This window comes from Saccopteryx bilineata, chromosome 2 (genome assembly GCF_036850765.1).
Source record: "Saccopteryx bilineata isolate mSacBil1 chromosome 2, mSacBil1_pri_phased_curated, whole genome shotgun sequence".
NCBI lineage: Eukaryota > Metazoa > Chordata > Mammalia > Chiroptera > Emballonuridae > Saccopteryx > Saccopteryx bilineata.
The window spans coordinates 389,424,013-389,438,487 of NC_089491.1; the positions used below are offsets into that span (position 1 = coordinate 389,424,013).

At 51.2% G+C, this 14,475-nt stretch overlaps 1 protein-coding gene across 1 annotated transcript in view; it reads left to right on the forward strand.

The window, feature by feature from the left end:
• Positions 1-14,475, forward strand: part of DNAH9 (dynein axonemal heavy chain 9) — a 263,946-nt gene that overhangs the window by 129,460 nt on the left and 120,011 nt on the right. The window contains exons 29-31 of the mRNA XM_066264311.1: positions 2,610-2,767; positions 6,243-6,381; positions 11,026-11,313. Of these exons, the coding sequence (XP_066120408.1) occupies positions 2,610-2,767; positions 6,243-6,381; positions 11,026-11,313 (585 nt within the window). The remainder of the gene's footprint in view (positions 1-2,609; positions 2,768-6,242; positions 6,382-11,025; positions 11,314-14,475) is intronic.

Genomic DNA, 14,475 nt, shown 5'->3' on the forward strand with positions numbered 1-14,475 from the left:
TGCCTGCCAGCCCCGTTCTCTCTCCATCGCGCCGTGCCTGCCAGCCCCGTTCTCTCTCCATCGCGCCGTGCCTGCCAGCCCCGTTCTCTCTCCATCGCGCCGTGCCCGCGAGCCCCGCCGTTCTCTCTCCATCGCTCGCGCCGCACCCACGAGCCCTGTTCTCTCTCCATCGCGCCTGCGACCCTGTTCTCTCTCCATCGCGCCGTGCCTGCGACCCTGTTCTCTCTCCATCGCGCCGCGCCTGCCAGCCCGTTCTCTCTCCATCGCTCGTGCCACGCCTGCGAGCCCCGTTCTCTCTCCATCGCGCCGCGCCTGCCAGCCCCGTTCTCTCTCCATCGCGCCATGCCTGCCAGCCCCGTTCTCTCTCCATCGCGCCGTGCCTGCCAGCCCCGTTCTCTCTCCATCGCGCCGTGCCCGCGAGCCCCGTTCTCTCTCCATCGCTCGCGCCGCACCCACGAGCCCTGTTCTTTCTCCATCGCGCCTGCGACCCTGTTCTCTCTCCATCGCGGCGTGCCTGCGACCCTGTTCTCTCTCCATCGCGCCGCGCCTGCCAGCCCCGTTCTCTCTCCATCCCTTGCGCCACGCCTGCGAGCCCCGTTCTCTCTCCATCGCGCCGCGCCTGCCAGCCCCGTTCTCTCTCCATCTCGCCGTGCCTGCCAGCCCCGTTCTCTCTCCATCGCGCCATGCCTGCCAGCCCCGTTCTCTCTCCATCGCGCCGTGCCTGCCAGCCCCGTTCTCTCTCCATCGCGCCGTGCCCGCGAGCCCCGCCGTTCTCTCTCCATCGCTCGCGCCGCACCCACGAGCCCTGTTCTCTCTCCATCGCGCCTGCGACCCTGTTCTCCATCGCGCCGTGCCTGCGACCCTGTTCTCTCTCCATCGCGCCGCGCCTGCCAGCCCGTTCTCTCTCCATCGCTCGTGCCACGCCTGCGAGCCCCGTTCTCTCTCCATCGCGCCGCGCCTGCCAGCCCCGTTCTCTCTCCATCGCGCCGCGCCTGCCAGCCCCGTTCTCTCTCCATCGCGCCGTGCCTGCCAGCCCCGTTCTCTCTCCATCGCGCCGTGCCTGCCAGCCTCGTTCTCTCTCCATCGCGCCGTGCCTGCCAGCTCCGTTCTCTCTCCATCGCGCCGTGCCTGCGAGCCCCGTTCTCTCTCCATCGCTCGCGCCACGCCCGCAAGCCCTGTTCTCTCTCCATCACGCCCGCGAGCCCTGTTCTCTCTCCATCGCGCCGGGCCTGCGAGCCCCGTTCTCTCTCCATCGCGCCGCGCCTGCCAGCCCCGTTCTCTCTCTCCATTGCGCCGCGCCCGCCAGCCCTGTTCTCTCTCCATCGCGCCTGCGAGCCCCGTTCTCTCTCCGCCGCGCCGCGCCCGCCAGCCCCGTTCTCTCTCCGTCGCGCCGCGCCTGCCAGCCCTGTTCTCTCTCCATTGCGCCGCGCCTGCCAGCCCTGTTCTCTCTCCATCGCGGCGCGCCTGCGAGCCCTGTTCTCTCTCCATCGCGCCGCGCCCGCCAGCCCTGTTCTCTCTCCATTGCGCCGCGCCCGCCAGCCCTGTTCTCTCTCCAATGTGCGCGGTGGCTGCGAGCCCTGTTCTCTCTCCATCACGCCTGTGAGCTCTGTTCTCTCCATCGCGCCGCGCCTGCGAGCCTGTTCACTCTCCATCACGTCGCGCCTGCGAGCCCTGTTCTCTATCCATCGCGCCGCGCCTGCGAGCCTGTTCTCTCTCCATCTCGCCGCGCCTGCGAGCCCTGTTCTCTCTCCATCGCGCTGCGCCTGCGAGCCTGTTCTCTCTCCATCTCGCCGGGCCTGCGAGCCCTGTTCACTCTCCATCGCGTCGCGCCTGCGAGCCCTGTTCTCTCTCCATCGCGCCTGCGAGCCCTGTTCTCTCTCCATCGCGCCGCGCCTGCGAGCCTGTTCTCTCTCCATCGCGTCGCGCCTGCGAGCCCTGTTCTCTCTCCATCGCGCCGCGCCTGCGAGCCTGTTCTCTCTCCATCTCGCCGCCCCCGCGAGCCCTGTTCACTCTCCATCGCGTCGCGCCTGCGAGCCCTGTTCTCTCTCCATCGCGTCGCGCCTGCGAGCCCTGTTCTCTCTCCAATGTGCGCGGTGGCTGCGAGCCCAGCCTCCAGAATTCACCTGCCCGATTCAAATCGGAATGTCACCACTCTGTAGCTGTTCAAGGTTGGGCCAACCACTCCAGGTCTCAGTGTTTCCATTTCATCAGAGAGAGACGGGGACGGTAGGATTAACATGCCCCCCCCCCAAAGATCATGGGCAGGTTCAAATGAGTTCCTATATAGAGAGAGCTCAGAACAGTTCCCAGCGCGTGGTCAGTGCTGATACACTGTATCTGGGCAGAGGGGACTGACGCACACAGTTAAACACCCGTTTGCTGGCCCCTTCCAAACTCCTGCCACGTGTTGTAAATACAGATTATGTGCGGCCAGATTTCTTTCAGACACACATCCAGTGTCCATCAGAAAAGGTTCGGGTGGCAGTCACTGTGCCCGTCCTTCAGTGAAAGGGACCACAGAACAAGCGTCTGTGTGGTGAGCGGGGCCCCTGCTCTCCCTACCGTCCTGACACGCAGGCGAGGCATTTCTCCATCGGCTTGTTCACCAGGTAAAAAGCATTCAGGACGCAATTCGAGAGAAGAAGCAGCAATTCAACTTCCTTGGGGAGGAGCTGAGCCTGAACCCTTCGGTGGGCATCTTCATCACCATGAACCCGGGCTACGCCGGCCGCACGGAGCTGCCCGAGAACCTGAAGGCGCTCTTCAGGTGAGCGCGAGCCAGCCCCACGGGACTGCCCCAGAGAGAAGCTTCTCTTCTCTCCTTCCTACTGGAAAGGCGTGACCTAGATATTAGGGGAAATTTGGAATATATAGAAAAGTAGATTTAAAAATAACAAACACTTTTAATTGCTTTCACCACCCTTAATTGTTTTCACCAGTAAAATGTCATTTTGCTTGATTGTGTTGTTTTCCTTTATATGCATGCTCTAAAGTTATATACTCGTAGTCTGCTTTTCTGTCTGCAGTTTTCTGTTGTTTTGTTCTTTTTTTTTTCATTTCATAGTCTGTCATAAATAGTTTCTTCTATTAGATATTCTTTTCTTTTTTTTTCAGAGACGGAGAGAGAGTCAGAGAGAGGGATAGATAGGGACAGACAGACAGCAACGAAGATAGATGAGAAGCATCAATCATCAATTTTTCCTTGTGACACCTTAGTTGTTCATTGATTGCTTTCTCATATGTGCCTTGACCACGGGCCTTCAGCAGACCGAGTAACCCCTTGCTCAAGCCAGCGACCTTGGGTCCAAGCTGGTGAGCTTTGCTCAAACCAGATGAGCCCACGCTCAAGCTGGTGATCTCGGGGTCTCGAACCTGGGTCTTCCACATCCCAGTCCAACGCTCTATCCACTGTGCCACCGCCTAGTCAGGCTATTAGATATTCTTGATAAACCCCATTCCATGACTGTGTTTTATTCTAGCACAGGGGTCGGGAACCTTTTTGGATAAGAGAGCCATGAGCACCACATATATTAAAATGTAATTCCGGCCTGACCTGTGGTGGCGCAGTGGATAAAGCATCGACCTGGTTATGCTGAGGTCACTGGTTCGAAACCCTGGGCTTGCCTGGTCAAGGCACATATGGGAGTTGATGCTTCCAGCTCCTCCCCCCTTCTCTCTCTCTGTTTCTCTCTCCCCCTCTCTCTCTCTCCTCTCTAAAAATGAATAAATAAAATTTTTTTAAAAACTTAAAAAAATATATTAATCTTAAAAAAAATGTAATTCCATGAGAGCCATACAATGACCCATGTACGTTATGCATTATCCAATAAAAATTTGGTGTTGTCCCGGAGGACAGCTGTGATTGGCTCCAGCCACCTGCAACCATGAACATGAGTGGTAGGAAATGAATGGATTGTAATACATGAGAATGTTTTATATTTTTAACGTTACTATTTTTTTATTAAAAATTTGTCTGCAAGCCAGATGCAGCCATCAAAAAGCCACATCTGGCTCGTGAGCCATAGGTTCCTGACCCCTGTTCTAGCAAGTAAATGACACTAACCAGCTTCCTGTAGTTAAATATTGAGACTGTTTTTAACATTTGCAATAAGTTTGTGCATAATGTTGTAATACACGTCTTCGTAAATGTCTCTTTCTTTTTCTTCTGTACATATGATTACTTCCTTTGGCCAGCTTCCCAGAAGTGGAACCAGTGAGTTGACGAGCAGGAACCTTTCTAAGGCCCCTGATAGATATTGCCAAATCGCTTTCTAAATAGAGAAGCACCGCATTACGTATGCGCGAGGAACCCTCTTCCGTGTCACCTTTGCCCACGGTGGGTATTGCCATGTGTTTAAATCCCTTTTATTTTAATGAGAAGACACAAATGCATTTCCTAGCAGAAGCCGGAGTCTCCATTCCTTTCTTTTAAGAGGAGAGAAGTTGGCCCGACAAAGAGAAAGCAGAAAGCTACTTCATGGCTTCTAATTTTCCGCCTACTGAACTATTTCCTGAAGGAGAGGCTATGGGGCTGCTTGTCTCGTCTTTGGATGGAGCGACGCCATGCTCTCTGGGGAACATGAAGGCCACGGAGACCACTGAAAAGCCCCCGGGGTACTTGAGCCCCTCACGTATAAACTACACCAGTGGTGGCCGTTCCCGTATCACAGGAGCGGTGGGGATAGCTCCCCACTCCAGCCAAGAGCTGGTTGGAATTTCAGCGGGCTATCTAAACTGCTGCTGCAGAATGCGGTGCTGTTTTCTGTTTGTGAACATAAAGTGCTTATGAAATAAGCCCTGTGTCATACACAATAATGGAGACAGGTTATCACCCTGGCAAGAATGATTCCTTATGTATCTATTTTTCCCCTGAATTTAAACAGGACATATATCCTTAGAAAGTTGGACAGAGGGACTGCAAAAATAGCTCTAAAAGCAATAAATACAAACATATCCTTTTACATTTAATTCTCACAGCAAACCTGTGAGGTGGATACTATTAGTATCCCCCTGGTGTGTGTGTGCGCGTGCACACACACACACACACACACACACCAGATGGGCTGAGCAAGTTGCTCAGGGTAGTAACCCTAGCTACTCGGGTGAGCTAGTCACCCAACCGGTAAGCGGCAGAATTGCAGGCTGAGCCCAGGCGGTCTGACTGCGGAGTGTTTGCTCCTATCCGTCACCATCTTATTATCTTGAGAGAATCAATGTAACCATGCGGCATTCCTCCAACGTTGTGTGGGTAGAGTATTTCTTTTCCAAACTTGGGATCAGACCCTACACTGTTTAGTATCCTGACTTTATTAGTTGATGTCTTCCCATGTCATTAAATACGGTTTTTTCTTTTTGCAGCATTATTTATCACAGCCACGTTGCATTCCATCGTGTGGTTACATATTTAACGTTATTTCCTGTGGCAAAGTCATTTTGAGTTTCTAAGGATTTGGTTGCTCCCTTGGCTTTGAATGCAAGGGGAAATAATGTAAAAGAAAAAACTGTACCTGAATGAAATGTTTTTTTAAAATTTTGTATCAGTGCAGGAAAAAAATGTGATTAAAGAATGTAACAAACTTAGGCTCCTATTTCAGACCTAATAAATTAATTTAAAAATTGTTACCTTTTAAAATAAAATGGTTCTAAAGCCAGAAGGGGATAAAATCAAAGTAAATTTCCTGTAGGAACAAACATCTCTTTCTGTATTCTCATATGAGCCATTTTGTCACGAGGTGGGCTCATGAGTACTTAACTTAAACCTTCAGCATTAAATATTTATGCCTGTAAGCACATAAGTACAAAATAAACCCGGAGCATCTCAGCTTGGAGGAGACATATGTGTTCAGGGTGAGGGCTAGGGAGATTCCCAGTTTCTTGCGGACGCCAAGAGAGACCCAGTTTCTCAGCCTCTGCCCCTGATCTGTTCGAGACAACTTGCTCTGCCAATCAGTACCTTGGGGAAGGCAACACTGGGCTCCAATGACAATGCTCAACTTGTAGCCCCAACTCTGCCCCTCCCCGTCTGCCACTGTCGTCCGTGGACTCGGGAAAGCAAGCGCACTTCCTCCACCCTTTCTCAACTTCAAATCCAAAGTCTTAGACAAAATCATGGCTCAGGTTGAAGGTTTTGCATTCACAGGCGCCTCCACCTGTGAGTTTCTGCCAGGGTCTCCTGGCTTACAAGCCCCCTTCGACCGTGCGCTGGAGAACTTTCTCGAGCCTCTTTGCCTCCCTGTGCGCAGGCCCTGTGTGATGGTTGTTCCGGACTTGGAGTTGATCTGTGAAATCATGCTGGTGGCGGAAGGATTCACGGAAGCCCGGTCGTTAGCCAGAAAGTTCATCACCCTTTACCGGCTGTGCGAAGAGCTTCTCTCCAAACAGGCACGCTCCCCAGGTGGGGTTGGAAACCCATTATGTGTGACTGCCTTAGCTCCGGGCAGACTCCAGGGCCAGCGTGGAGGGGAACTTGCAGAGCCTTCTCACAGAGTTGCTGTGCCCGGAAGCAAATGAAAAGTTCCGAATACTTCTTTGATTAAGATCCGTGTCCATTTGCTTAGCCCAGCAGTTTTAAAAATTGGCCATTGCACTCCCATTCTTCATTGAATGCGTGGCAACGCCTCCTGGATTACCCGAGTTCCGTGAGAAACACTGTAGCAGCTAAGGAGAGCATGAGAGGGACAGAGGGCTGGAAGAGCGAGCTGGCGTGAAGGAGCCCCTTCCTCTCATCGCTGCTTAGCCTTCCGCCTACCCCGACCCCTGCACGGAAATAACACCTCAGAACATGACTGAGAACTCCCAAGACTTATTCCTTGGATAGAGAATAATTACTTGGTGGCGATCAAGCTTGCCTGGGATGTTCCTAGTGAATGTCACTCCCTTTGGGGTTCTCTTACTTGAATCATCTGTGTTGCCAGAACACGGGCTCTCTCAGCCCTGTGAAATCTGTCTAAGATGATGGGAAATAAACATCTCCTGATTTCCTCACACTTCCCAGTCTCCAGTTTCTCCAGCACCATTGACTTCCAGGCCAGTGACTTCCACTCATGACTCTGTCCCAAGCCTCTCTCTCTTGCACTCTGAACCTGGATATTCGAGGGTCTGTACTGCAGCTCCCCGGAGTGTCTGAAAAGCACCCCCAGCTCAGCATCTAACGCCGACCTTCCTCCCAGCCCCCGCCCCAAGCCTGTTTCTCCTGCATGGCTTCCCCCAGTAGCCAGCACTTACCCACTGGCTAATTCTGGAACCCTCTAGGTGTTTCTCAGATATGTCATTTTTCTCCTAAGACTTAGTTCCAAGCACCTGTCTCTTCGCTTAAACTTTTAGAGCCTCCTCGCTCCTGGTTTCTCCACCTCTGCCCTCGTCCCTCACATTTTATTCTTTAGCCACCAGCTAGAGTGAGCAACTTGAACATGTCCCTCAGGCCCTGGCCAGGTGGTTCAGTGGATAAAGCATCACTCTGGGGCACCAGAGGTCATGGGTTCAACCCCCAGTCAGGGCACATAGGAGAAGCAATCTACGAGTACACAACTAAATGGAACAACTAAGTGAAACAATGAGTTGATGCTTCTTTCTCTCCCTTTCTCTCTCAAGTCAACGGGAATACAGTTTTAAATGCCCCTCAGGGCCCTGGCCGGTTGGCTCAGCGGTAGAGCGTCAGCCTGGCATGCGGGGGACCCGGGTTCGATTCCCGGCCAGGGCACATAGGAGAAGCGCCCATTTGCTTCTCCACCCCCCCTCCTTCCTCTCTGTCTCTCTCTTCCCCTCCCGCAGCCAAGGCTCCATTGGAGCAAAAATGGCCCGGGCGCTGGGGATGGCTCCTTGGCCTCTGCCCCAGACGCTAGAGTGGCTCTGGTCGCAACAGAGCAATGCCCTGGAGGGGCAGAGCATCGCCCCCTGGTGGGCATGCCAGGTGGATCCCGGTCGGGCGCATGCGGGAGTCTGTCTGTCTCTCCCCGTTTCCAGCTTCAGAAAAATACAAAAATACAAATAAATAAATAAATAAATGCCCCTCAGTGGTCTTAGACTGGAGATGAATATACTTACCGCCCTCCACGAGACACCTGGATGGAGCTGTGTCTCCTGCCTACGCCCGCAGCTTCATGGCACAGCCTTCTCCACAGCGACCCTGCTGGGCACCTCCGCTGGGTTCTCTGAGCTTGCTGTGCAAGGAGAGGAACATGGCGGCAGGGTCTGGGCTAGAGATCAGACACTCCCGAAGAAATAATGCTGAAGAAGGCAGAGGGAATAGAATTAGGCCACGCACACGTGAGAAGGAAGTCCAGTCAAGGCCAGAAGGAAAAGTCTGTCCACGGGCTCAGGGGAGGAAAGACAGCCCACTTCAAGTATAGCCACTTGTCTGTTCTCTTCACGGCACACGGAACTGTCCTGTAGAGCGTGTATCACAGCTCGAACTAAATGATCTGCTCTGAACAAGTAGCAGAGCTGGGATTAGAACCTGGGTCTGTCTCAGTTCAGGTTCGGGGCTCTAAACTGCACACTCCACCGTACGGCTGAGGCCTTCTGTCAGCAGTATGGCCCAGTCTTCTGTGGAATCTACCCTAAGAACTTGTGACCGCTGGCTTCCACCTCTGACAAAATATTTCTGACATTCAACGTTAGTTTCAGATGTACAGCACACCGGTTAGACATTTATATAACTTGCAAAGTGATTCCCAATAAGTGTGGTGCCCACCTGGCACCGAGTATTATTACATTACTATGTTCCTGAAGTCGTGCTTCACACCTCCATGACTATTTTGTAATTGCCAGTTTGTACCTGTCAATCCATTCACCTTTTAAACCCAGCCTCCAACACTTCCCCCTCCAGTCTGGCAACCTGCTGTGCAGGGGCTGACCCCTACATAGAAGGATTTGTTTAACAGGGCTCTGTAGTCTGTTGTATCCACCCCTCTGCTGTATCATCTGTGGCACATTTTATGTAATGCTCTGGTGTGGTCTGAAGCTGGCCACCAGGCATGTTGGTCTTGGGGCCTCTTGGCAGGGGCTGCAGTATAGATCAGGGTCTGTTAGTGCCACCTGGTAGGAACTACGAAGTGATCTGCAGTTGATAGCGAGAGCAGGTGCCTATGCTGGGCTGTAGGCACCTGTGAATGGTTATGCAGCGAACAGAGGCCAGCAGCCACTAGTGCCAGGCTTGGGGCTGCCTCGCAAGAAGTACAGGGCAGCCTGACCAGGCGGTGGCGCAGGGGATAGAGCATTGGACTGGGACATGGAGGACCCAGGTTCGAGACCCCGAGGTTGCCAGCTTGAGCACAGGCTCGTCTGGTTTGAGCAAGGCCTACCAGCTTGAGCCCAAGGTCACTGGCTTGAGCAAGGGGTCACTCAGTCTGCTGTAGCCCCCCGGTCAAGGCACATATGAGAAAGTAATCAATGAACAACTAAGGTGCCGCTACGAAGAATTGATGCTTCTCATCTCTCTCCCTTCCTGCCTTTCTGTCCCTATCTGTCCCTCTCTCTGTCTCTTTCTGTCTCTGTCACCAAAAAAAAAAAAAAAAAAAGTGGTAAGGGACACATTGAGGCTAGCTGCTCCTAGTTTTGTGTTTGTGGACTTTTGAGAGATTTTAGCAAAGTCTGTAGCTCAGGCCAGGGTCTGGGTGCTTGTGCGGGACAGTTGCTGAAAAGGGGTCAAGCTGGATGCGTGAAAAGGGTGAGACATGGTCTCAGAGAATCACGAGGGTGGGGCAGGAGCGGTGTTAGCCACGTCAGTGTAGACTCGGACATGGCGCCTGCGGGCTGTGTTTGGGGAGGGCTCAGTGCCCTCGTCCCTGAGAGGGCAGCCCCTCCAGCCCCTGTGCTTCAGCCAGACAATTCAGTTTCTCTCCATGTGTCCCTGACACTTTTTGAGCTGCTGTCCCTTCTCTGGGGCTTAGGGAGAGTCTGTGTGAGTGAGTGAGTCTGCGGCAGCCTGTGCCTCACCCAGACTGAGTCCCTGCTGACCTTCTCTGGGGCTTAGGGAGAGTCTGTGTGAGTGAGTGAGTCTGTGTGAGTGAGTGAGTCTGCGCTTGGGCCCTTTAAATGAACACCTGGGTCTGCGGCAGCCCTGTGCCTCACTCAGACTGAGCCCCTGCTGAGCTCCACTGGGACTTAGGGAGAGTCTGTGTGAGTGAGTGAGTCTGTGTGAGTGAGTGAGTCTGCGCTTGGGCCCTTTAAATGAACAGCTGGCTCTGCAGCAGCCCTGTGCCTCACTTAGACTGAGCCCCTGCTGAGCTTCACAGGCAGATGAGGTTTCTCTTTCAGGCACGGGCCCTCTGGGTGGGGGGAGCCTGCTGTTGGGCTTGGACCCCTCATTCCTCAGTGGGGACCTCTTGCAGCCCAAACATCCCTCCCTGTGTTTACCAGCCACCCATGGGTGCAGGACTTCCCTGTCTCATGTCTCCACCCCTCCGAGCAGGCAGGACTTGGTTTCCTCTGGATAGCCTTGGTTATGGGTACTTTTGTTCACCTAGCCCTCAACTGTTTCCTAAGGGTGGTTGATCTATAACTTAGTTGTAATTCTGATGTGATTGATCACGGGAGGAGGCAAGTACAATGTTTATCTATTCTGCCATCTTGACTTGAACTGGCCAGATTTTTAAGGAACTATTTTTTAAATCCTGTTTTCAGAGAGTTTGAAGGCCTTCATGGTAGAGCAGGTAAGCTCAGCCTCAACTGTTTCTAAGAGTTAACACAGCCCCTTCCTTGATGTTCAAGGGGCAACTGGGTAGCTTTAGAAGTGGTTCTGTTTAAGCTCCCTTAGCCCCGGTTCTCCCTACGTTCTGTGTCTGCTCTGTCATCATCACGGCTAGAAACGTAACTAATGCCAGACCAGGAACCAGGATTCTGAGATCACCATGTCCTGTGTCGTCACAGGACATCTCCATGGCATCACTAAATTCGATGCCTCCGCCTTGGCCTCAAGATGACTTCACACTGAAGTGATATCTTTAATTTTGCCAACACTAGCCTGAGCATGACGGTGTCCTGCATCCCAGCAACCCTGCTCTAACCGCCGCTGCCTTCCCTCAGGGTCACTATGACTGGGGCCTCCGAGCCGTCAAGTGTGTGCTGGTGGTGGCCGGGTCTCTGAAACGAGGGGACCCCGACAGGCCTGAGGACCAAGTCCTGACGCGCTCCCTGCGAGATTCCAACATCCCCAAGATCGTGACGGACGACGTGCCAGTGTTCCTGGGCCTGATCGGAGACCTCTTTCCCACCCTGGACGTCCCTCGGAGGAGAGACCTCAACTTGGAAGCTTCGGTCCGGAAGGCGGTGACAGACCTGCAGCTCCAGGCTGAGGACAACTTTGTGCTCAAGGTACATGGGATTCCCCTCCCAGGACCTGTCTCAACGGTAACGGAATAATAAAATATTTAAAAATAAAATAAATTAAATTATTAAAATGTATGTGGCCCGATAATGATAAATCTATGTAGTGTAAAGAATGAGTACCCTTTTGCCCATGGTTTGATGCTTAGAACTTCCTCTGATAATTATAAGTAACGACACCAGGTCTATAGAGAACACAATATATTCTGCATAACTACTTCCTTCTGTAGTGAAAAATATCTACAATAAAAACGTAAGCTACGATTTGTCTTCAACCCTCAGCATCACGGAAAATATAAAATGTCTAGATTTAAGTACAGAACAGAATGTAAATGTTATCAAACATGGCAATGTAAAAGTAGAATGTATCTGAATGAAGATAGGAGATGGAAAGGAAAAATAGAAGGAAGTATTCGGAATGTTTATATATTTATCTTACAAAAGATAGTGTCAGAAGTTGATGGGGTTATACAGTCAGGAAGTAGAAATAACCCATTTATCAGTTGCTAGATAAAGAAAGAAATGTGGTGTGCTTACACAGTGGAATTTTATTCAGCTGTAAAGAGGAGGAATGGAGTGCTGGAACCTTCTACAGGCTGGAAAGCATCGTAAGTCAAATAAGCCAGTCACAAAATACCATATCTGTTATGAATCTCTTTATAGGAAATGCCCCAAATAGGCATATCTATGGAGGGAAGTGAATGTCAGAGGCTGTGTAGGGCTGCAGTAGGGGTGGGAGCATGGGAAGTGACTGCTCCGGGATACGATGTTTCCTTTTGTGCTAGTGGAATGTCTTAAAATTGAACAATAGTGATGCTTGTACAGTTCTGTGAATATGCGAAAAGTCACTGGATTGTACATTTTGAAAAAGAGGAATCTTTGCTATGTGAATTATATCTCAATAAAAACTGTCAAAACGAACAAAAAGAAGTTGAAGGAACTAGAAAGCAATTTTAAGTGTCTTTCCAGTGTCTAGGAATCAGTTGTTCATGAAACAAATCTAGGAACATTATACAGTCTTCCTTCAACAGCCAGAGCACCACCACCATTCCCTCCCCTCCCCTCCCCTCTCCTCTCCTCTCTCCTCCCCTTCCCTCCCCACTCCCCTCCCCTCCCGTCCCCTCCCCTCCCCTCCCCTCTCCTCCCCTCTCCTCCCCTCCCCTTTCCCTACCCTACCTCCTCCTCCAACTTCTTTAATGTGATGACCTTGGGTCAATTTCATGCTAAAAATCCTTCAGGGGCTTCCTGTTATGCTGAGAGTGGAATTTCAGCTGCTGTAATTCCTGCAGACCTGATCCCTGTGTGCCTCGTCTACCTCGTCTGACACCACACTCTTTCCCCTGTCCTCTGAGCGCTCCAAGCTTGCCTCTGAGCTTCGGCTCTTGCACTCTCTGTTCCTCTACGTGAAACTCGTCCCGCTGGTCCTCACATGGCTGGCTCTTTTCATTTGTATGTTAGATAAGATGTGGGCTCCTCAGAGCCTCTTCCTCACCAGTCACCTCATCTTTATCTGGGAAGATCTTGCATTAAGTCCCTGAAGGATGATAAAAAAAAAAAGCCAGAATCCAGACTCCCCTGAACGCTTGCAGGTGCTGAACCAGGGGGACAGCAATGGCTTGGGGTAGAGAGAAGGAAAATATTGATGGTATGGACAGCATAACTCAAATTAACACATCAATTAGTTATTCAGCCACAGGAGAAGAGAACCATCCTGCTACCCCAGACAGCCACTGATCTGCTACCCTCCCATTGAGCTTATAAACACCACTTTCCTTCTGATTTCCAGGGTGTAAAATTCTAGAAAAGTTTTTAATACCTGTATCACTTAAACTTTTAAAAAAGATAGAAGATATTACTTATCATTTTTTTTAAAAATATAGAATAAGTAAAATGTAAGGGAAACAGTTTCATTGTTCCACTGCCCTGTCAATAGTTCACCTTTCTCTGCTAGGAAGGACCATCTAGTGCAAAATCGATAAATTGGATATGCAATAAAGTTCTAAATATTTTAGCTCATGACATCCAAGATCTCTAATCATAGGGCCCATCCAATCTTTCTAGCCATCGTTCATATTTCTAGCAAATATTGTAGCAAATATTCTAGCAAATATTGTTCGGCACTTAGCATGTGCCAGATTCTCTGCTACTCATTACAGCAGAGAGATAAGAAGCCCAGCCCTGCCTGCTTGCCTTCAAGAAGCTGGTAATCTAACGGGGAAACAGAAAAGTAACCATTTCAGTATCTTTATTAAAGATAAAGGATGTAGGTATGGGCACTGACCCTAAACTAAGGGCAGTGTAGGGGCTGGCTAGAGCAAAGCAGAAGAAAGATAACTCCTGAACGGAAGGCTTAATGTGTTGAAAGACATAGACACAGGTTAGAGCAGTGGTCCCCAACCTTTTTTGGGCCACGAACCGGTTTAATGTCAGAAAATATTTTCACGGACCGGCCTTTAGAGTGGGGCGGATAAATGTATCACATGACCGAGACAAGCATCAAGAGTGAGTCTTAGATGGATGTAACAGAGAATCTGGTCATTTTTAAAAAATAAAACATCGTTCAGACTTAAATATAAATAAAACGGAAATAATGTAAGTTATTTATTCTTTCTTTGCGGACCGGTACCAAATGGCCCACGGACCGGTACTGGTTCGCGGCCCGGGGGTTGGGGACCACTGGGTTAGAGCATCCTCAAAGAGCTCCAAGTTCGTCATCTCCCTGGAATGTGCATGCTGGGAATGAGAGACAAGATTGGACGCTGGTGTGGCTCAGACAGCAAGAAGGCCTTATAAGTGTAAGGATTGGGGGTTTCATCACCAAAGCTGTGAAGAGCCACAAAAGGGATGGAGTGACAGCAGCCACATGATCAGATTGTCACTGCAGTCAATGTACACAGTGTGGACAGCTGAGCCTTGGGGCAAGCTAGAACCACAGTAAAGAGACCTTCAGAACGACCTGGTCCCCAGGAGCTCCCTGAGGCAAGCTAGAACCACAGTAAAGAGACCTTCAGAACGACCTGGTCCCCAGGAGCTAGCTCCCTGAGGCAAGCTAGAACCACAGTAAAGAGACCTTCAGGGCGACCTGGCCCCCAGGAGCTCCCTGACTCCAGCTTTTATCAAACCTGTCTGGCCAAACCTCTATGCTGCTAC